This window comes from Glandiceps talaboti, chromosome 15 (genome assembly GCF_964340395.1).
Source record: "Glandiceps talaboti chromosome 15, keGlaTala1.1, whole genome shotgun sequence".
Classification (NCBI taxonomy): Eukaryota; Metazoa; Hemichordata; class Enteropneusta; family Spengelidae; genus Glandiceps; species Glandiceps talaboti.
In genome coordinates, this window is record NC_135563.1 from 21,800,042 (window position 1) to 21,822,264 (window position 22,223).

Here is a 22,223-nt window from a genome sequence, read left to right on the forward strand (position 1 = left end):
GCCCTGTAGCATATAGACATTGCTTGCGATATCTTCCAGTCACAAATTTTAACGGCGATAGACACATTGATGTCAGATTGAAATAATAAGAAGATAAAAATCACTCCACAGTTTATGATATTGCCAACTTCTTAAAATCCTTTAAAACAAAATTTTAAAGCAACTCCATCTTGTTATGTTTAAATGAATAAATGGACAGGTTGGCAATACACTGTTTATTTCACAAGGACACATGGACAGGTCGGCAATACACTGTTTATTTCACAAGGACACATGGACAGGTTGGTAATACACTGTTTTTTCACAAGGACACATGGACAGGTCGGCAATACACTGTTTATTTCACAAGGACACATGGACAGGTCGGCAATACACTGTTTATTTCACAAGGACACATGGACAGGTTGGCTGTTTGTTTCACAAGGACACATGGACAGGTTGGTAATACACTGTTTTTTCACAAGGACACATGGACATGGTAATACACTGTTTTTTCACAAGGACACATGGACAGGTTGGTAATACACTGTTTATTTCACAAGGACACATGGACAGGTTGGTAATACACTGTTTTTTCACAAGGACACATGGACATGGTAATACACTGTTTATTTCACAAGGACACATGGACAGGTTGGTAATACACTGTCTTTTTCACAAGGACACATGGACAGGTTGGTAATACACTGTCTTTATTTAACTTTAAAATAGGGTATATTATGGTGAGGTACTGCTAGTTGCTGAACACTTCCACAGTCTGGTATCATCAGATGATGTATTGGACAGCCATGGTCAAGCAGTAACATTAGAAAGCAGCACTACCTATAAGTTATTATATATATATAATATTGCAGAAATAGTATACTGGAAATCTGGCTTGCTAGTTTACTGCTTATTTTGCAGACTATAATTTTGTTGACTATGCACATCTTTTATCTTCAATAGGTACCAATTAAAATCTTCATACATTACACTGATGTCTCTCTGATGATGATTGGTGCAGGTCCATTGTGTTTATTTGGGACATAGTATGACACTCCTGCAGAAGAAAACCATGACAAAACATTTTAAATTGATAACATGATAAATAATACCACAATAGGAAGATATTTCTTTAGCTTACCTCATGTACTGAAGGTTGGAAAAAAACCTAAATTTCTGTCCGGAATGTTTAGCATTCATTCAAAAGTTAAAAGACAAAAATAAAGTTTGCAACATTGAAGATGTTACTTGTATTGTTAAGGAGAGAACAAGAAAATAGAAGCTGGCTGAAAAAGCTTTACTGCTTCATGGGACTGATGATTTTGAATTTATCACATTCCATATATGGACATAGTGGACCAATGCAAAATATAATTTGGATTTACCATATTCCATATATGGACATATCAGGGCATGTAATGGCCTGAATCCACCACATTCCATATATGGACATAATGTACTTGGCATGATATCATTTGAATTCACCACATTCCATATATGGATATATTGTACTTAGAGCCGCACTATAACAAGGTCCACAAAAACAATATCTGGGTCATAAAGGTATTATCATATACTCTATGAAATGCTGAAAAATATATTTTGAAATAAACAATTTTAAAATATTGGAGTTCAGGCTGGATGTGATATTGGAAATTTAATTGCTGTTTGGCTCATGTCACAAAAGCCATGACAAAGCTGATTTACATAAATGACCTTATTTGGGCAAGGGGCCAAACATTATTGCATGGGTAGAGCTTATGATTTCTCCACAGTAATAAATAGCGACAAGATAAAAGATTTACAATAATAATTGGTACTTTGATAGGGATTTACATCATTAGTACTGTCTAGTGGTGAGTGTTCAAACTGTTACTACGGTGACACAACCCAGAACGTTACTTACTTTACATTCATCATAAGTAAATCAACATGGATAACACAAATAATTGACAAAAGGTTTGGAAAAATTGTGAATGGTTCTACAGGTAATTGGTATTACAGTTATAAACAAACATATATATGATATCGGTTTACCTTGGCATGCACCTAAACCTTGTTGGGATCAGAACGTCTACGTTTTGTAGGGGGTTCTCCTACTAGAACTGTAAAAATAACAATGGAAAGAAAGAAAACAAAACAGCATGCAACATGCAGTCAAAAATACAAATGAAATATTAACATATCAAAATATCACAATCCGTGCTATGGGTTAGGGAGGGGAGGATGAGTGTGGATTTGGGTTATATAAAATCTGAGGGTGTATCATGACGGAGATGAGATTGCTGTTAAACAAATAAAAACTGGACAGTATGCAAAAAAAGTACAATATTTCAACTCAATAAATATATGGACTTATTGTTTCAAAGTGACTGTGTACTCCCCTCCCTCACATGATGGTTGAAGTGCAAAGAAAGTGAATTCCTTCAGAAACAAGACTTTCCACTTTGGTATGAGAAGTGAAATTGGCTACTTCAAAAGACACGATTTTACACTTTGGTACGAGAGTTGTCATTGGCTACTTCAAAGGCAAGATTTTACACTTTTGTATGAATACTGTAATTGGTTACTTCAAAAGAAAAGACAGCCAACTCTGGTAAAACAAGAACTGTAATTGGCTATTTCAAAGACAAGACCATTAACTTTGATACGATAACTGTAATTGGCTATTTCAAAGACAAGACCATTAACTTTGATACGATAACTGTAATTGGCTATTTCAAAGACAGCCTGTCCACTTATGAGTATTGTAATTGGCTACTCCGACAACTTGTTTTGGTCTAATGTCACTTTCTAACTTATCTTTCTAGTTCTAATTCACCTTTTCTGACAAAATATTAATTTCCAAAGAAAACTTACAGACACAAAATTCAGTTATCAACATGTACATATGACTTTGTAATTGGTCTGTCTAATGATGATACTCTATCATTACATATATGGGCTATGAATAAATCTATAGTCTAGTAACACAAGTTTAGGCAAAAAATACACCAATAAAAATTAGGCCCCAAAACTTTACCTCCAATATTATTTTACAGATTACATTATGATTTTTTAATAGACAATATACTTATGTGCTTAACTAACCCTGGAATATTACTATGCAGACACCAACTATTACATTCCCCTTCAATTTACAATGTAATTATTCTTTTAAAAGAATACTTTTTATACCTCTTACATGTTAACCTACCAGATAGAGACTAAATTTTGCTATCCTGAGTAAAGTAAAGTGCATTATTACTACGAAATCATATGTACAGGGGAGACATAAATACAAACACAGTAACAAATGACTTCTAAGGACTGCTTGACTTGGTGCCTTTACACAACAATAACTACCAGACAGGTGTAATTATTTACTACATATAAATGGAAATGACCATACTTACCTTTGCCACCTATCAGTTTCAATGTCAGGTATATTGGCTGTCAACAAATGAGAACATGAAATCAAAAGTTACGAATAGTAATATCTGATATTTTTCATTATTTTGTGATTGTTATGACAACCACAAATCATCATCATTTATATTTGCCAACACAATAATAAATATTACCTTCCAGTGAACTCTGTTTCACAACCTAAAATGAAAACTAAAATCTCCAAAAATGTTTCTCACAAATACTATTCACCCTGTCCCCCCCCCAAACAAACAACAAAACAAACACTTACAGTGCAAATGAATTCTGATTAAACAACAGGCTCTGTCAAAATGTCTGTTTGCTGGCTTTACTACTGTAGTAAGTAATTAACACCCTTGGTCATGATACAACAACTAATTATTGATGTGGTTTACAGACCTGATGTACATTTTCAAGGAAATCTGTAACATTGCTCCTTTCTTTGTTGATTTCATATAATTTTCACCATAAAATCACAGAACATGATATGAAAATTAATGAAATTTTGACCAGATTTCTTACTCACTGTTGCCATGGTTTCTAAACCTTACCAAACAGTCTGCATGTGTGTACATACCTTGTGGTCACCCATACACACATCAGCACCAATGACACTGTAGACGGCTTTGTGACTTTCATCCTTATGATATAACACAAGATATACGACGTTGTTAGTTTAATGTAATTATTAGATTTGACTTTAGCTAAAACTCATGGTAATATATGTAATTTAGAACAAAACTTTATCACAAGATGGCGACTCTCTCTAGTGTAAATGGCTTGGAACCTGCAATTTGATGGTTTGTGCTGTGTCGCTACCATTTGTTTCAAGTTGGGACCTGGTTGGACAGCAGTACCTTGTTGCTATGTGATTGAATTAATCCTATGCACTCACAGAGGCTGCAATGAGTTGAGAAAATTGAGTATGAGAGCTGTTGTGCCATTATCTGTCTGTGCTCAGGGTAAATGGCTATACTTTTTCTAGCTTTCAATGCAATGTTTTGACAAATGATTGCTCTTACCTGATGCATTAGTTCTTTTGCGTTGTGTGACATTAGAATCCTATCACACCATGCAGGACATCGTGTTGCCATATATTCATATGCTTCAGCTATATCTTCACTGTATGGGTAACTACAAGTTTTAGAAGAGAATATTGTAAACAGACAAGGCAGAGGCAAACAGACAGACAGACAGACAGACATACATACAGACAGACAGACAAGCAGAAACAGACAGACAGACAGACAGACAGACAGACAGACAGACACAAGCAGAGACAAACAGACAGAAAGACAGACACAAGCAGAGACAGACAGACAGACAGACAGACAGACAGGGACAAGCAGAGACAAACAGACAGACACAAGCAGAGAAACTGACAGACAGACAGACAGACAGACAGACAGAAGGACAGACAGACACTACACCATGACTACAACTGAAAGTTAACTCATACTAAAAATATGTACTGTACCTCTGACTGGAATGCATTCTTACCTTGGAGGGAAGTTGATGTCAAATTCATGAAGTCTATCAACGAAATACCTTGATTCTCTGTCATATTTACGTAGCTGAAAGAAAGATGATGGTATATGTCAGTTTTACTCTTCTCTAAGAGACTACAAGTTCCTGGGTGCTTATAAGACTATGTAAATATACCTCTAATTAGGGTATTGGGTTCTGAAACATTAAAAATAAACCTGGGATAATACAGAGTGGAGCCTCCAGCAGGACTTCATGCTAGCTGTTTGTCATGATTACTTTGTATTTTCCGAATCAAATCCTGAAGTCCTCATGACCATTTCAGATAACGTATGAAGAAGTATAGCTACATGTATCATGAGTTTTGCATTGCCACTCCTGTTTGATAATCCTTAATTTTTCCATACACAATATATGGCGGCCATTTTGGATTCTAAAATAGGCTCATCTTAAAATCATTATGACCTCCATTTCAAATTCTGCATGGTGATCAATCAATTTTTTACTTGATTTTAATTGAGTTCGGGTAGAAGTATTCTTGAACAAAGTAATGGTACAAGTTTAACACTTTTAATTTCCAGGCACATTTTAACATTACAAAATTGTATTTATTAATTCCATTTTGAGTTCTTTATCTTGTAGAGGTAATCTCTTTATCATCTTACAAGTTATAGGTAGAGGGAATCCTCTTCCCATGCCCTCTCCTACAGATACCCTCTCATATCATATACCTACCCATCTAACCTCTCCTACAGATACCCTCTCATATCATATACCTACCCATCTCACCTCTCCTACTGATACCCTCTCATATCATATACCTACCCATCTAACCTCTCCTACAGATACCCTCTCATATCATATACCTACCCATCTAACCTCTCCTACAGATACCCTCTCATATCATATACCTACCCATCTAACCTCTCCTACAGATACCCTCTCATATCATATACCTACCCATCTAACCTCTCCTACTGATACCCTCTCATATCATATACCTACCCATCTAACCTCTCCTACTGATACCCTCTCATATCATATACCTACCCATCTAACCTCTCCTACTGATACCCTCTCATATCATATACCTACCCATCTAACCTCTCCTACTGATACCCTCATATCATATACCTACCCATCTAACCTCTCCTACAGATACCCTCTCATATCATATACTTACCCATCTAACCTCTCCTACAGATACCCTCTCATATCATATACCTACCCATCTAACCTCTCCTACAGATACCCTCTCATATCATATACCTACCCATCTAACCTCTCCTACTGATACCCTCATATCATATACTTACCCATCTAACCTCTCCTACAGATACCCTCTCATATCATATACCTACCCATCTAACCTCTCCTACAGATACCCTCTCATATCATATACCTACCCATCTAACCTCTCCTACAGATACCCTCTCATATCATATACTTACCCATCTAACCTCTCCTACAGATACCATCTCATATCATATACTTACCCATCTAACCTCTCCTACAGATACCCTCTCATATCATATACCTACCCATCTAACCTCTCCTACAGATACCATCTCATATCATATACTTACCCATCTAACCTCTCCTACTGATACCCTCTCAAATCATATACTTACCCATCTAACCTCTCCTACAGATACCCTCTCATATCATATACCTACCCATCTAACCTCTCCCTCTCATATCATATACTTACCCATCTAACCTCTCCTACAGATACCATCTCATATCATATACCTACCCATCTAACCTCTCCTACTGATACCCTCTCATATCATATACTTACCCATCTAACCTCTCCTACAGATACCCTCTCATATCATATACTTACCCATCTAACCTCTCCTACTGATACCCTCTCATATCATATACTTACCCATCTAACCTCTCCTACTGATACCCTCTCATATCATATACCTACCCATCTAACCTCTCCTACAGATACCCTCTCATATCATATACCTACCCATCTCACCTCTCCTACTGATACCCTCTCATATCATATACCTACCCATCTCACCTATCCTACTGATATCCTCTCATATCATATACTTACCCATCTAACCTCTCCTACAGATACCCTCTCAAATCATATACCTACCCATCTAACCTCTCCTAGATACCCTCTCATATCATATACTTATCCATCTAACCTCTCCCTCTCATATCATATACTTACCCATCTAACCTCTCCTACTGATACCCTCTCATATCATATACTTATCCATCTAACCTCTCCCTCTCATATCATATACTTACCCATCTAACCTCTCCTACTGATACCCTCTCAAATCATATACCTACCCATCTAACCTCTCCTAGATACCCTCTCATATCATATACTTATCCATCTAACCTCTCCCTCTCATATCATATACTTACCCATCTAACCTCTCCTACTGATACCCTCTCAAATCATATACCTACCCATCTAACCTCTGCCTCTCATGGCATATACCTACCCATCTAACCTCTCATACTGATACCCTCTCATATCATATACTTACCCATCTGCCTTTACTTTCTTTATAAATAACAGTATTGCTTGGACTGAAGGTTTTCTTTGCTAGTGTCAAAACAGTCTGTTAAGAGAAAAAAACAACAACATTCATGTTTTACCTCTTAACTAGAAATCTATTCTTGTAAAATGTGACTACCATATTCTTGAGGTATTACTGATATTACATGCATTGTAAACTTTCATACATCCCCTTTTAGAAAAATTGATGATTTTACTCTGTGATAGGTTTGTAGAGACTAAATTTTTGTATTAGTGTATCTCATGCATTGCATTAACATACTAACGCTGACAAAAGCCAAGTTGATAACTTTATATGTATGTTTTTTTCTCTATGAAATATTAAAGCAAAATGTTCAAGTTTATAGTACTGTAAATGCAGTTTAGAAGTAGATACATTTTGGATTAATATTCTTTGTGGATGTAAGTGTACATTACTATGATTGACAGAGAAATTAGTTGCATCAACAGATAACTGTAAATCTGCCTTGTATTCGAGCATATCACTTGTCATTTCTCATAAGCATCAGATTCAGAGTGTGTCCAATATTCTTACCTTTCCTTGGTTTTCATTCTCTATGTATGTGATCTTTTGAACTTCATCTTTCTCCTTCTCATACTCTGCTGTGGCCTTTGAGCATAGCGACTGTTACGAAGACAAACAGAAACAGACATTAAGAATAGCTCTCACTTCTCATTACCTCAGTTATGATTAGTCAAATCTCAAATACATGTACCATTCTTTATGCAAATAACTACTTAACATGCGAGTACACGCACAACATAAATTATGCAAGCCAAGTTTACAAATATTCAATAGCATTCTAACTTAGTTATGGTTGATCAATTTCAAATACAGTTACTATCCTTTATGCAAATTACTAATTAATATGTAAATGAAACCCAATATATGCAAGCCATGTCTCATAATACTAAAGCAAGTTTGTGAAACATCTGTTCTTTTAATATGGAGGATTTATGTCAATGGCTGTCAAGTTTCAAATGTATACATTATGCAAATTAGTACTTAATATGCAAATAATATCTTCTAATATTTTATTTGTAACTTCATACATGATCTAGTTTTGGCTCATTTGACTTGTATTTTGTTCATTTGTAGATAAGTTTAGAGTATTTTGTAAGCTTACAATTTTTGGCAATAAAAATATTATTATTGATACTTAAGGCAATTGTGTGGCACACAGTTTTAGTTTGGTCAATGTATGTTATCAGGAGGTCACGGAAGGTCTCAAATTCAAAAATCTCTCAGTATGTAGAATAAATTGAAATAACCTTCACTTTTAAAAAATAACTCTGAACATTGACATCACACATAAAGCCAAAGCTTACCCTAATCACCCCATTCAGATCAAGTCGGAAGTTAAAATCACCAAATATAAAAACCGGAACCTTGTCGTACTTGTCTGATGCAAACCTATAAATAGAAATGAAAGTATTGAGAGGCACAATGACAATCTGAGGTACATTTGAAATTAATGTTGGGCAATGAATCAGATTGGATTCCATTTGAACTGGGTTCATACACTTTAAAAGTCACCTCAATTTAAACAGCAACTGAGTGGGCCAGAGGACTGACTCTACAAAAGATACATATTTGTATCAAACCTAGGGAGTTAGGTGAATAGGAAATACATAAGACCCCTTAACTAAACTTAATATTGTAACATCATCCATGGTTCTACATTTATTAGTAAGAGTTCCTTGTGTAACCCCAATTTTAAGTTTCACTACATTTCATCATTATTTTATCAAGAAACTAAAGGGACTGTAACAAAAAGTTGCTAATTTAGGTTCAGGGTTGTTTGTTGGTGTGCTTAGGGCAATAAATATATTGTGTTTTGCACTATGACCCTGGTGAAAGTAATGGGTTGGGTGGGGGGAGCAAAATGAACTCTTTCCCATTTCTGTACTGACTTCTTCACCATGACTGTAGTCTTATCAACATTTTATAAATGATATGACATGATATGATATGATATATGATATGATATATGATATGATATGATATGATAGGATATATGATATGATATGGTATGGTATGGTATGGTATGGTATGGTATGGTATGGTATGGTATGGTATGGTATGGTATGGTATGATATGATATGATATGATATGATATGATATATGATATGATATGATATATGATATGATATGATATATGATATGATATGATATGATATAATATGTATGATATGATATGATATGTTTCACTCAAATGTGTTAGACCGTAACACATCACAATGGAATTCTTGTACTCCACTATTTCATAGGGAAGGAGCAGATTACTATTCCTAATTTGAGAAATTGTGAAAATAGGTAAAATAAGTACTAACCTTTGAAGTACATGCTCCAATGCTTTCCTTCTGTGGTTACTATACACTGATGGCGTCTTCAAGAAGAGTTGGTTAAGAAGAAGAAAAAGAAATAAAGTTAAAAAAACACCAGAAATATCCCGAATAAGCTACATATTCCATGATATGGCTCTCTTTCATACTTGCAGTTCATTAAACACATCATCACAAGGACATTATTTTGTGTTGAAACTACAACATTGTACACTTAAGAAATTTAAAGAAAATATCAAATAAACTAGAAAACATAGATAAAAGACGTAGCACTGATACACTAAATAAAGACATGCAATATCATGACAGTGACTACCCTCTAACTTGATATGCACATTTTGTTTTGGTTGATGGCAATTTTCATTTTTTATAAAAAGAGACTTACCGTTTCTGCAGCTATAATGTTTGATGCATCATGAAACAAATGAATATTCACCAAATCAAATATACTATGGGAGAAATGAAAATAAAGAACAATATTAGATCAAGTCTTATCTGAATAATTTCAAAATTTATGCGATGAGTCATACAGTTGATGCAGAAACCAATACATGTATACACTTTATCTGAGGCAATATTTGATGCAGTAAAATCGCTAAATGCACCCAGTCATGGTGTCAATAGGGACCGAAACTTGCATCCATTTTGAATCATGGGACTATTTCTAACATATTGGTAATAATCTAATCATCATAACTTTGAAATTTGTGAATACTGCATTGTGGGAAATGTGATTTCATTGCATTAGTAAACATGAATCATTCAAAGTTTGTAAACAATATCGTTACATTGTAAACATATTTACTAAAAGACACTCACAAGAGGGCTATCCTTTCAAGCATACCAGATGATGTATTTCCACATTTACAAATAATCTCACGGTCAATTACATGTTGATACTTTGTTTAGATTGTAAATTGGCTACTAATGTTATACCCAATACACTCTGACAACACAAATAACTTACCTGTCATTTATACTCCATCTTGTTCTAAGAAAACCCTTTCTAGACCATTTTGTCTAAATTAAAGTAATGAAATAATAATAATAATAATAATATGATTTATTTCCCAATATTTAAACATACAATATGCAAGGAAACAATACAATTACATGATAACGGGAAAGAGGAGATTGGAAGTAGTTATCAAGTAACTAATCGAGTCCATCCCCTTAAATACGTACTTAATCAAACAAAATGCAATAGTCTGGGCTTATGTTCAAAAAACATACCGCTACAACATACAATATATACATTGAAGAAAAATAACTAACTATTAACTAATTATTGTTTACAAGAAAAACTAGACACATGCAAATATTTTTTGTATTCTCGTTTTGAATTTGGACCTGTATTGAATATTTCTTATATCAAGTGGTGATTAATGTTCTATTATCACTATCACTAATAGGATCTATTGGAATCATCATGGTTGAATGCTTAGAGTGGGTGGCTCACAATTTGCAAGTTAGTGCTTCTTGCGTTACCATGTCATAATTGTTTCTAAATAATTAAAGTCTCTTGGCATGATTTGACCCATGACTGTACTCTAGTCAACCCAGCTCTATAAATACGGACCTTGGATGGGATAGTGGTTTCTATGTGAAGGATTTAATCCTATGTGCTTGGTGGTAGTATGATATGACCATCACATCTATTCAACCCAGCTGTATAAAAGGGGACCTGATAGGACAGAGGTTGCTATATTTCTCTAAATCTCACAGAGAAATACTTTGCATAAAGCCATTGCAGACTGCAAACAGGAAATTGAGATAACAGTACCGTCACTCAAATTGGGGGTATCATCACCTCATAGTACCGTTTCTTATTAGAGCTTTGTTCCTTGGATTCTGTAGAAGTGTAAATCAGGAATGTTTTTTTTTTTGATCTTTCAGACATCGAGGAAAGCAGCAGTGCTCTATGATTAAGTGAGTAACCTATACCATACATGTATATACCCCCAAGGAAGGTACACACAGACAGGAAGTAGAGCGCCACCATGGCAAATTTTGGAAAGGCCTATTCAGGTACAGCTCCATAAGCATTGGGAACGTATGTATTTAAAGTTTTTACATGTACAATGTAACTTAAAATCAAGAACTTTGATAAACTGTCACTCTGTATAAAATGTTCTTTGGTTGGCACAATGTGTAAGCATAAAGAAAGATGAACATACCTCTGGGAAGAATTCAAGTGGAAACTTTTCTTTTTCCTTAGTATGTGCTTCATTGAATTTAGTACCCATGTACATTTCTCTACCACTGACAAAGCGAAATTTGCATGCTGTAATCAAATTAAACAATATTTGATTAATGATACACTTTGTCTTATTAATTACTTTTTCTTTACAATTCATGAAAATTCCAAGTGAGTTTTATTACGACAGACTTTCCTACCTACACATTTGCAATCACAAAAAATTATATATAAGAATATCAATGTACATGTATGTATATCTACAAATTTATACCATGATATACAATTGCCTCTATACATGATATACAAGTCTATCATGTCATCTATACCATGGTATATAAGTCTATCAATTCATCTATACCATGATATACAATTGCCTCTATACATGATATACAAGTCTATCATGTCATCTATACCATGGTATATAAGTCTATCAATTCATCTATACCATGATATACAATTGCCTCTATACATGATATACAAGTCTATCATGTCATCTATACCATGGTATATGTCTATAAATTCATCTATACCATGGTATATAAGTCTATCAATTCATCTATACCATGATATATAAGTCTATAAATTCATCTATACCATGGTATATAAGTCTATAAATTCATCTATACCATGGTATATAAGTCTATCAATTCATCTATACCATGGTATATAAGTCTATAAATTCATCTATACCATGGTATATAAGTCTATCAATTCATCTATACCATGGTATATAAGTCTATCAATTCATCTATACCATGGTATATATGTCTATAAATTCATCTATACCATGGTATATAAGTCTATCAATTCATCTATACCATGGTATATAAGTCTATCAATTCATCTATACCATGGTATATAAGTCTATCAATTCATCTATACCGTGGTATATAAGTCTATCAATTCATCTATACCATGGTATATAAGTCTATCAATTCATCTATACCGTGGTATATAAGTCTATCAATTCATCTATACCATGGTGTATATGTCTATAAATTCACCTATACCATGGTATATAAGTCTATCAATTCATCTATACCATGATATACGTCTGTAAAGTCATTTACATCGTATCCTCACCTTTAAAATCATACAGGAATATATTGTGAAGATTTTCATGAATGAAGAACAAACTACCAAGTGCCTGTAATAGAACAAATGAAGAGAAATGGGTACATATTATAGTAGTCTATTTTGATCAACAACAAACTTGACTTTGATTATATAAGTTTATGAGTCACAAAACACATTTCATCAACATGTACATTTTGTATGGCTGATGTTTTTATTTAATAGACTTTTCAGAGTCAAAGCAATCCACATTGGCACCTTCAATTATGATTTGACGTTCCTATCTAACCTGATGTACAATTGGTCAAAAGTTTATTTGTAGCCTTTACAAGCTGACATGCTATTGGTCAAAAGTTGACAGACTTGCAAAACAAACTGATAGGCTATTGGTCAAAAGTTTATGAGTTTGCCAAACAAACTGATATGCTATTGGTCAAAAAGTTTACACGTTTGCTAAACAAACTGATATGCTATTGGACAAAAGTTCAAAGTTAGCTTTACAAACAGATATGCTATTGGTCAAAAGTTCAAAGTTAGCTGTACAAACTGACATGGTATTGGTCAAAAGTTCAAAGTTAGCTGTACAAACTGACATGGTATTGGTCAAAAAGTTCAAAGTTAGCTCTACAAACTGACATGCTATTGGTCAAAAATCCATGGTCAAACCAATTTGAAATTTGCATCCCTTTGATGAGAATGTACTTTAGAGTTTTAAAACCGGATGTAATATTGGTGAATATTTCTGTTACTTATCTTAGATAGACATGTATGTCTGGTTTCACAGTTGGGAATACAAACATCAGTAATCCAATTATACATGGCTTGAAAGTAATTGGGTTATTCCCATGGGCAAGCCAACAGCACATCAACTGTACAACTATGGCCATTGAAAAGTATTCATACGTTACAATATTTGACTTTTGTTCAGACGGTAAACCACTTCCCTTGATTGGGACAAAACATGTCTTGACCTGAGACAGTCTCAAACTGTTTGGTCAGCTAATAAAGGCCTAAACCTGCCACAAATGTTCAAATTTTATCTTTTAGTTTGCCTTATACATGTATGATGTGGGCCTAAACCACCCACAACCACATATTCACACTTGTTCAAATAGTTGACTTGAGCCTAAATTAGCTAAACTGTTCACACCTATTCTTCTTGTCAAGCTGGGCCTAAGTTAGCTAAACTGTTCACATTTATTCTTGTTGTCAGGCTGGGGCGTGAACCACCCAGAACCACATGTTCACATTTACATTATTTTTGTCAAGTGTGGGTCTGATTTTGTCCAAACTGATTAGACTTGTTCATTTAAATGTATGAAGTGTATGAAGGAGATCTACTCTGTAATGTCAACACCTGTACAATGAGTTGAAATTAAAATGAAGTGTCTCTATCTTGTTAACTTCTACAGCTGTTTAATCAAAGAGATGAAGAACTGGTAAAATTACTGTATTCTGTAAACATGTACATTTTCTGTAATTCTAATATTTGGAAGCCTAGAAAGGAGTGCGGGGAATCCTCCTAAGATAAGACTTATTGGTAGTAACAGGCATTTAATACTAAATAGATCTTGTCTACAATAAGTCTGAAAACGTGATAATTCACCCAAATACTGCTTATAGTAAAACATGTCAATCAAATGGCCAACAAGGTGTCTACATCAGATGTTGTTACTACAGATTGATAGTTGACGAACTGTGTAATTTCAATGCAAGTGTCAATGTCCAGAGTACACAGAGGTGACCATGACTTTACAATGGACTATTGACTGTGTACATGTACTTGACTATCGCAAACAGATTTTTAGTTGATAAATATCAATGCAACAGTGGAAAAAATTCCAGTGTTTCTCCATATCTCTAGGCACTTAATGCAGGTGTTGAACAAGCACACTCTTCAGACAACTGTTGTCCCATGAAATATTATCTCTGTTTTTTTTAAGACCTAGGTCAAATTGTTACTTGTCAGTATACAATGTACACTTGTTCCCAGCTGGTGTTTGGTCAGTTAATCTCCTTAAAAGTCCCAGCTTTGCAGTATGCCAGTTCAGTATGATGCATTGGTGGTTGGCAATGCTCTACCAAATACCTTCGGATTAGACACCACAATTTGTCTTCCTCCTAGCAATTCACTACTCTGTTGTTGCTATACTACTCAATACGTTTTATGTGTTTTCTACGGATTCTTTTTTAGCTAGGTTTTACTTCAAGTTACACACCTCAAATGTTCAGATCATAAACTACATTGGAAGGCTGGATTCCAGCTTATGTTCAGCAAATAGTTCTGAAATCTACAGGATCACAAAATAATCAAAGTCTATAGAGGAGAATATGGAGAGAATGGTATGTGTTGTTCACAGTAGTACATCATATAACAGTTAGCCAAATTAAAAACTACCTGTTGTCCTTCCTGTGTCAATTTACACAGGTAAAATTCCTGAGCAATTAGGCATCTTGATGTGTGGAGATTTCTGGGCTTGGGAAAGGTTTAAATGTCTGAATTGAAACTCTAGAGTGTGTAAATGATGGAAGGAAGAATATATCTCAGAGACCAATTTGTTTGATAATCAAAGTATCTCTAAAATTGGTTTCTGCAAGTTATGGACAAGAACTAGTTGCTAGAGCATCACCACAGCCTTTTTTGAAAGATCAATGTGTCAGAACAGCAATACACACAACATAGCAGAGGTAGAGTTTTAGAGATCTTCATGAACTCTCCTGCAGTATGTAAAACTCTCTAGTCTCCCAAAGTTTTGCCATGTGAAAGCTTGTTTCAGTGGTACTCTTGAAATGATTATAGAACTTTGGTTGTTAAACATCTTGTTGTCAAGGAAATCCACAGAGTTATTAAAATGAGTTTGGTGGCCATGTTGGAACATAATAATTGATAATATGGATAAATTTTGAAATCATTATGTTCTTTTTTTTCAAAAATATTGCATAGTGACCCCTCATTTATCGTCTTGATTTTAACTTAGAATCCGTAGGACTATAACAGTAAAAGTTTAGTATCATTATTTCTGAGGTACGATACTCTTAACGATGAATAGAAAGACAATGCTGAAAATTCTCCCCTTGTAGTTAGGTATCTGAACTATTTCTTACCATAGTCATTTATACTCATAAAGAAAATAAGCTTTGTGTTTTTAGGTGGTACTCACTTTCAACCACTGTACATCTGTATATGTGGTCATGGGATAAAAATTGCATAAAACACTGTGGTATGTGTATATTTTTGCATGTCTGTTTCACAACATGAAATATTTTATTACAGTAGCCAATTAGAAACTGTTTCCTTTGTATTCTATCCTATAAACCACTATGAACTATGTTGTTGTACACAGAGGACAAACTTTTTGACTGGATCATACATGTACCAAGGTTTCTATAAGGAAGGAAGATTTTATAAGCCAGACAGATTTTGAGATCTATGACTTTATAAGTTGTATATATCTTGATTTGCTTCACTTAGTTTTAAAATTTCGCATTGTAGAAATTTGGAGAGAATCTTTGCAGTTTTAAAATAATGCACTATCTGATATCTACAAGAACACAACAAAGACCCTAATATGATAGGTGGTGGTTAGGTACTCTAATGGGATAGGGAAGGGTTTGGTCCCTACATGTACCTCTAATGGGCTAGGGGAAGGTTTGGTCCCTACATGTACAATGTACCTCTAATGGGAGAGGAGAGGTTTAGTCCCTAAATGTACCTCTAATGGGATAGGAAAGGGTTTGGTCCCTACATGTACCTCTAATGGGATAGGAAAGGGTTTGGTCCCTACATGTACAATGTACCTCTAATGGGAGAGGAGAGGTTTAGTCCCTACATGTACCTCTAATGGGATAGGAAAGGGTTTGGTCCCTACATGTACCTCTAATGGGCTAGGGGAAAGTTCGGTCCCTACATGTACAATGTACCTCTAATGGGAGAGAAGAGGTTTAGTCCCTACATGTACCTCTAATGGGAGAGGAGAGGTTTAGTCCCTACATGTACAATGTACCTCTAATGGGAGAGAAGAGGTTTAGTCCCTACATGTACCTCTAATGGGAGAGAAGAGGTTTAATCCCTACATGTACCTCTAATGGGAGAAAAGAGGTTTAGTCCCTACATGTACCTCTAATGGGAGAGAAGAGGTTTAGTCCCTACATGTACAATGTACCTCTAATGGGAGAGAAGAGGTTTAGTCCCTACATGTACCTCTAATGGGATAGGAAAGGGTTTGGTCCCTACATGTACAATGTACCTCTAATGGGATAGGAAAGGGTTTAGTCCCTACATGTACCTCTAATGGGATAGGAAAGGGTTTGGTCCCTACATGTACCTCTAATGGGATAGGAAAGGGTTTGGTCCCTACATGTACAATGTACCTCTAATGGGATAGGAAAGGGTTTAGTTCCTACATGTACCTCTAATGGGATAGGAAAGGGTTTAGTCCCTACATGTACCTCTAATGGGATAGGAAAGGGTTTGGTCCCTACATGTACCTCTAATGGGATAGGAAAGGGTTTGGTCCCTACATGTACCTCTAATGGGAGAGAAGAGGTTTAGTCCCTACATGTACCTCTAATGGGAGAGGAGAGGTTTGGTCCCTACATGTACCTCTAATGGGATAGGAAAGGGTTTGGTCCCTACATGTACCTCTAATGGGATAGGAAAGGGTTTGGTCCCTACATGTACCTCTAATGGGAGAGGAGAGGTTTGGTCCCTACATGTACCTCTAATGGGATAGGAAAGGGTTTAGTCCCGACATGTACCTCTAATGGGCTAGGGGAGGGCTTGGTCCCTACATGTACAATGTACCTCTAATGGGAGAGGGGAGGTTTAGTCCCTAACATGTATAATGTACCTCTAATGGCATAGGAAAGGGTTTAGTCCCTACATGTACCTTTAATGGGATAGGAAAGGGTTTGGTGCCTACATGTACCTTTAATGGGCTAGGGGAGGGTTTTGGTCCCTACATGTACCTCATGTGACTTGATCATTAAGAAATAAGGTGAAGAATGACGGTACATCACCAATTATATGCATTCAAAAGACTAAACATTTAGTTGTGGCAACATTTCCCAACTGCTATAATAGCTGATAATGAGCATTTCAGGTTCATTTGTCATATGTGTTAAGACTAAGAGTTCAAGATCAAGTCTTATCCTACGTATCAATTTCCGACAACAAAACTGCTCACATTAGATGAATGTAAATATTATTTTTAAACATATTTCATGCCAATTTATTGTCATAAATAATAATATAATTTGTCAATAATCAAACATATTCTTGACATTTAGGCTTTGAATTTAATATTTGATAGCAGCTGGTCCAAATTATATATTCTACTCAAAATGTCATTAACGTATTATTTCCATATATATTTTGTAGAACTATTAGAATGTCTTAATGCTAGCCTTGACTCACAGGCAAGATTTTTTAAAAAGAAAACTGCAGCAGAATTCGAAGTAAACAGTTGAACACTAACAGGTATATTTGTGGTTCTGCTTATCTGCTATGTATAGATTTTATGAAAATAATCTCTCCTTTACATTCACATAGGATTAGCAATAACTTAGGTGTTTTAAAGTCTCTATGTAGGATTAGCAATTAACTGTTTTACAGTCTCTATGTAGGATTAGCAATAACTGTGTTAAAGTCTCTATACAGGATTAGCAATAACTGTGTTTAAAAGTCTCTATGTAGGATTAGCAATAACTTTTAAAATTAAAGCTTCTATGTGGGATTAGCAATAACTGTGTTTTAAGGTCTCTATGTAGGATTAGCAATAACTGTTTCAAAGTCTCTATGTAGGATTAGCAATAACTCAGGTGTTTTAAGTCTATGTGTTTACATATAGATGGCTAGAACGGTAGTCTTTGCCTAGAATCACTCTATGTAAATGTCTCTAGATTAGTTTGACAGGGTGAACATTCAAGTATACAATGACCATGTTTAATTCTAGGGTCTACTTCATGACTTTATTATTTAACTGACATCAACATCGACCACTGTACTTTATTATCAAATACAGAGTGTCCAGTAAAAAGACAATCTTATGACGTTTTGCAGGATGATATACTAGTACATGTATAGTGTACAAGTTTGGTGATCTGAAAGTTGGTAATCTTAATATTGGACAAAAGGCAATGATACAGAAGTACCAAGCTGTGTTGTCATTTCTGAGTACTCTCTCAAGAAAATGAAAGCTACATTTAAACTCCAAACCAAGAAGCACCAAGCTGTGTTGCTGTTTCGGAGAGAGTACTCCCGATAAAATGAAAACAAGAATTTAACCCAAGTTATCTCCTGTCAAAGTAGTCTCATAATTGTCATTGACTATAATTTTAGTTCAGCTTATATCAAAAATTCTGCTTTCAGAAGGATGGAGACACTTCCTTTCTATACTTAAAATCAATGACATGACTGAAGTATAAATTGAATACTCTCTATACATTGCCTTGTGAAAACATTCTCACGGTCTATTTCAATTTCAGATTCATATTACTCTTTGGATTCTTTGTATTTGAATATATTTTCAGTATTAGGAAACTAAGAATTCAGATAATTAAAACACAGGTTATTTTCAGATTCAATTCAGATTCATATTTGGATTCTGAATTTTGAATTGGAATTTAGGCAAACCAGAGTTGATATTAAAGAGTGCAGGAGTTACTGAGAGTTTACATGTATATAAATTTTTATACAAATTATTTCCAACCAACAGGAGCTGATATTAATAATGCAAGTGACTACAAAATGATGTTTTTTTTCATTCAAATATATATCTTACAACTAACATGCTCTTTACATCTTTCAAATGCTCGCTTGCCAAGTTCCTTTCGTTCTTAATGACTTCTGACTTTGTGTGGTCAGCCTGACAACACTAACGACCAAATGCGTAAGTGAGTTTAGCCTCCTAGGAACACACACACACTTCAAGCAATTGTCACAGTGATTTTGATAGATAGTTTCATATATTTATTTATACATTAAACTGCTTGGTTGGCATGTTTGTTATAACTCATGGTGTCTTACAGCTTTCCTGTAGCAGTCATCCCATCAGTTAGTCATTACTACTGTGGATACCAAGCTTTCGGCTTACTGAAAAAGATATGAACTATTGTTGTTGGATGTGGTACTCCGTTACAGTGGGAGATAGAAGTACCTTTGTTGTTGGGATATCAATTATAATCACTGTGTAATCAACTGCAAGGTCATGGAAGTCATCATAGAGATGCCTTACTGTGAAACTAACACCCATTCAATCGCTTACAATCTATACGAACATATCCCAACAATAGTTTTAGTATATCTCTATCTCAGTTAGCTGAATACTGCCAAGTTTCCTATGTCATACAAATCAGCCATCATACACAGTACATCACTGTATACCAATCATCATAGGACGATCAGCTGTGAAAACAGATTTCCGTCATCACCACACATACTACTGTGAGTGGGTATTTGACACAAGTTGTATGTCAACGATAACCGATAACACAACAAAAACCGTAGCGTGATAATCACCGTTGACAACTATGAGTAAATACATGTATGGGAAGAATGTATGAATACACATTGTATTAGGCATGTTCCATCACTTGATAGCTAACGAAAAGACCAAACTAAACTGACCTGTATATGTACTTCATTATATGGTAAACCATTGTAAATAACATATTTATGATCACTACAAGATTTCCCATACTTTCATCATCCTACTAATTGGTGTACAATTTATTGTCAATTTTACCACATTTTACCTCTTCCCACTGAATGCCACGATTCACCTTACGGAATGAAATGTCTGGATTCACAGGTCAAAGTTGTTGGAAATAGAGAGGTGATGAAACTGAAGCCAACATGAACTCTGTCATACAATTGTTAAACAAGTACAGAAGTAGCATCAATAGATTGGTTATGAAAGATTATAATCTTGTTTATACATGTATCATAATTATTCACTCTTTAATACCTTGAAGGTAAAGAACTATATGGTTACAGTTTATATATTTTGGATAACATTATTAGCTGTGTTAGTCACATTTATGTTATTATTATATATCAATTTACATGTATTTATGAATAAAGGTATTTATGTATTACTATTAGTGATCAATGAATGAATGAATGAATGAATGAATGAATGAATGGATGAATGAATGAATGAATGAAAGAATGGATGAATGAATAGATGGATGAATGAATGAATAGATGAATGAATGAATGAAAATGAATAAATGGATGGATGGATGAATAATTGATGGATCAATGACTGACCGACTGACTGATGAATGAATGAATGAATGAATAAATGAATGAATGAATGAATGAATGAATGAAAGAAAGAATGAATGAATAAATGAATGAATGAATGAATGAATGGATGGATGAATGAATGAATAAATGGATGGATGGATGGATGAATAATTGATGGATCACTGACTGACCAACTGAATGATGAATGAATGAATGAATGAATGAATGAATGAATGAATGAAAGAAAGAATGAATGAATGAATGAATAAATGAATGAATGAATGAATGAATGAATAAAGGAGTGAACATACATATTTCATGTATTAAAGTCACTTGAAAATAAAGTTCATTGTAAACACATTAAAAGACCATTTTCACTGAAAATAAAAAACATTAGACTTTATTTGAATAAATAACAGAAGAAATGAACATACTGCTATTTAACATTGCAATAAATGTGTATGGATACATTAAACTGTTTTTATCTTCTAGTGTATTTTGTTCTACTCTTTACTGGTCCAAGTAGGATGTCAAAACAGCCACTCTTTGACACCTTGTGTATGACTATTTAATCAAAGGCAAGTATTTGTAAAGAAACACATGTGTTTGTCATAATCCATGCATTCCCCTGTTACTAACTATATGACACCTACACCATGCTTTGTAGCTATTGCAACGATTGGTGTGCTTTATTGAAGTTCTTAACCTTTGACCTCGGCAGTAAATTGTCCAAGCAGGTGTGTGTATTATAGCACTGCCAATACCACCATAAGTAGAACCATATGTGACTATATGCAGAACAGACAATGTGTTTAACACTGCAGTAAACGATTGGATGATACATGTACGTTTGGCCTTGCGACACAACTAGTGTTGCTAAGCTCTGACTATGTGTAATTACGTATCAGGCTGGAAATATTGGA

At 34.7% G+C, this 22,223-nt stretch overlaps 1 protein-coding gene across 1 annotated transcript in view; it reads right to left on the reverse strand.

Moving 5' to 3' along the window:
* Positions 1-534: 534 nt before the first annotated feature.
* The window catches only part of LOC144446702 (inositol polyphosphate-5-phosphatase A-like), a 63,796-nt gene continuing 42,107 nt past the window's right edge, over positions 535-22,223 (reverse strand). Inside the window, exons 5-17 of the mRNA XM_078136522.1 lie at positions 13,059-13,122; positions 11,953-12,059; positions 10,743-10,795; positions 10,161-10,224; positions 9,764-9,819; positions 8,759-8,843; positions 7,965-8,054; positions 7,398-7,472; positions 4,891-4,964; positions 4,413-4,524; positions 3,968-4,030; positions 3,378-3,414; positions 535-1,039 (exon numbers count right to left, since the gene is read on the reverse strand). Coding sequence (XP_077992648.1) covers positions 969-1,039; positions 3,378-3,414; positions 3,968-4,030; positions 4,413-4,524; positions 4,891-4,964; positions 7,398-7,472; positions 7,965-8,054; positions 8,759-8,843; positions 9,764-9,819; positions 10,161-10,224; positions 10,743-10,795; positions 11,953-12,059; positions 13,059-13,122 — 951 coding nt within the window. The 3' untranslated portion in view covers positions 535-968. The remainder of the gene's footprint in view (positions 1,040-3,377; positions 3,415-3,967; positions 4,031-4,412; positions 4,525-4,890; positions 4,965-7,397; positions 7,473-7,964; positions 8,055-8,758; positions 8,844-9,763; positions 9,820-10,160; positions 10,225-10,742; positions 10,796-11,952; positions 12,060-13,058; positions 13,123-22,223) is intronic.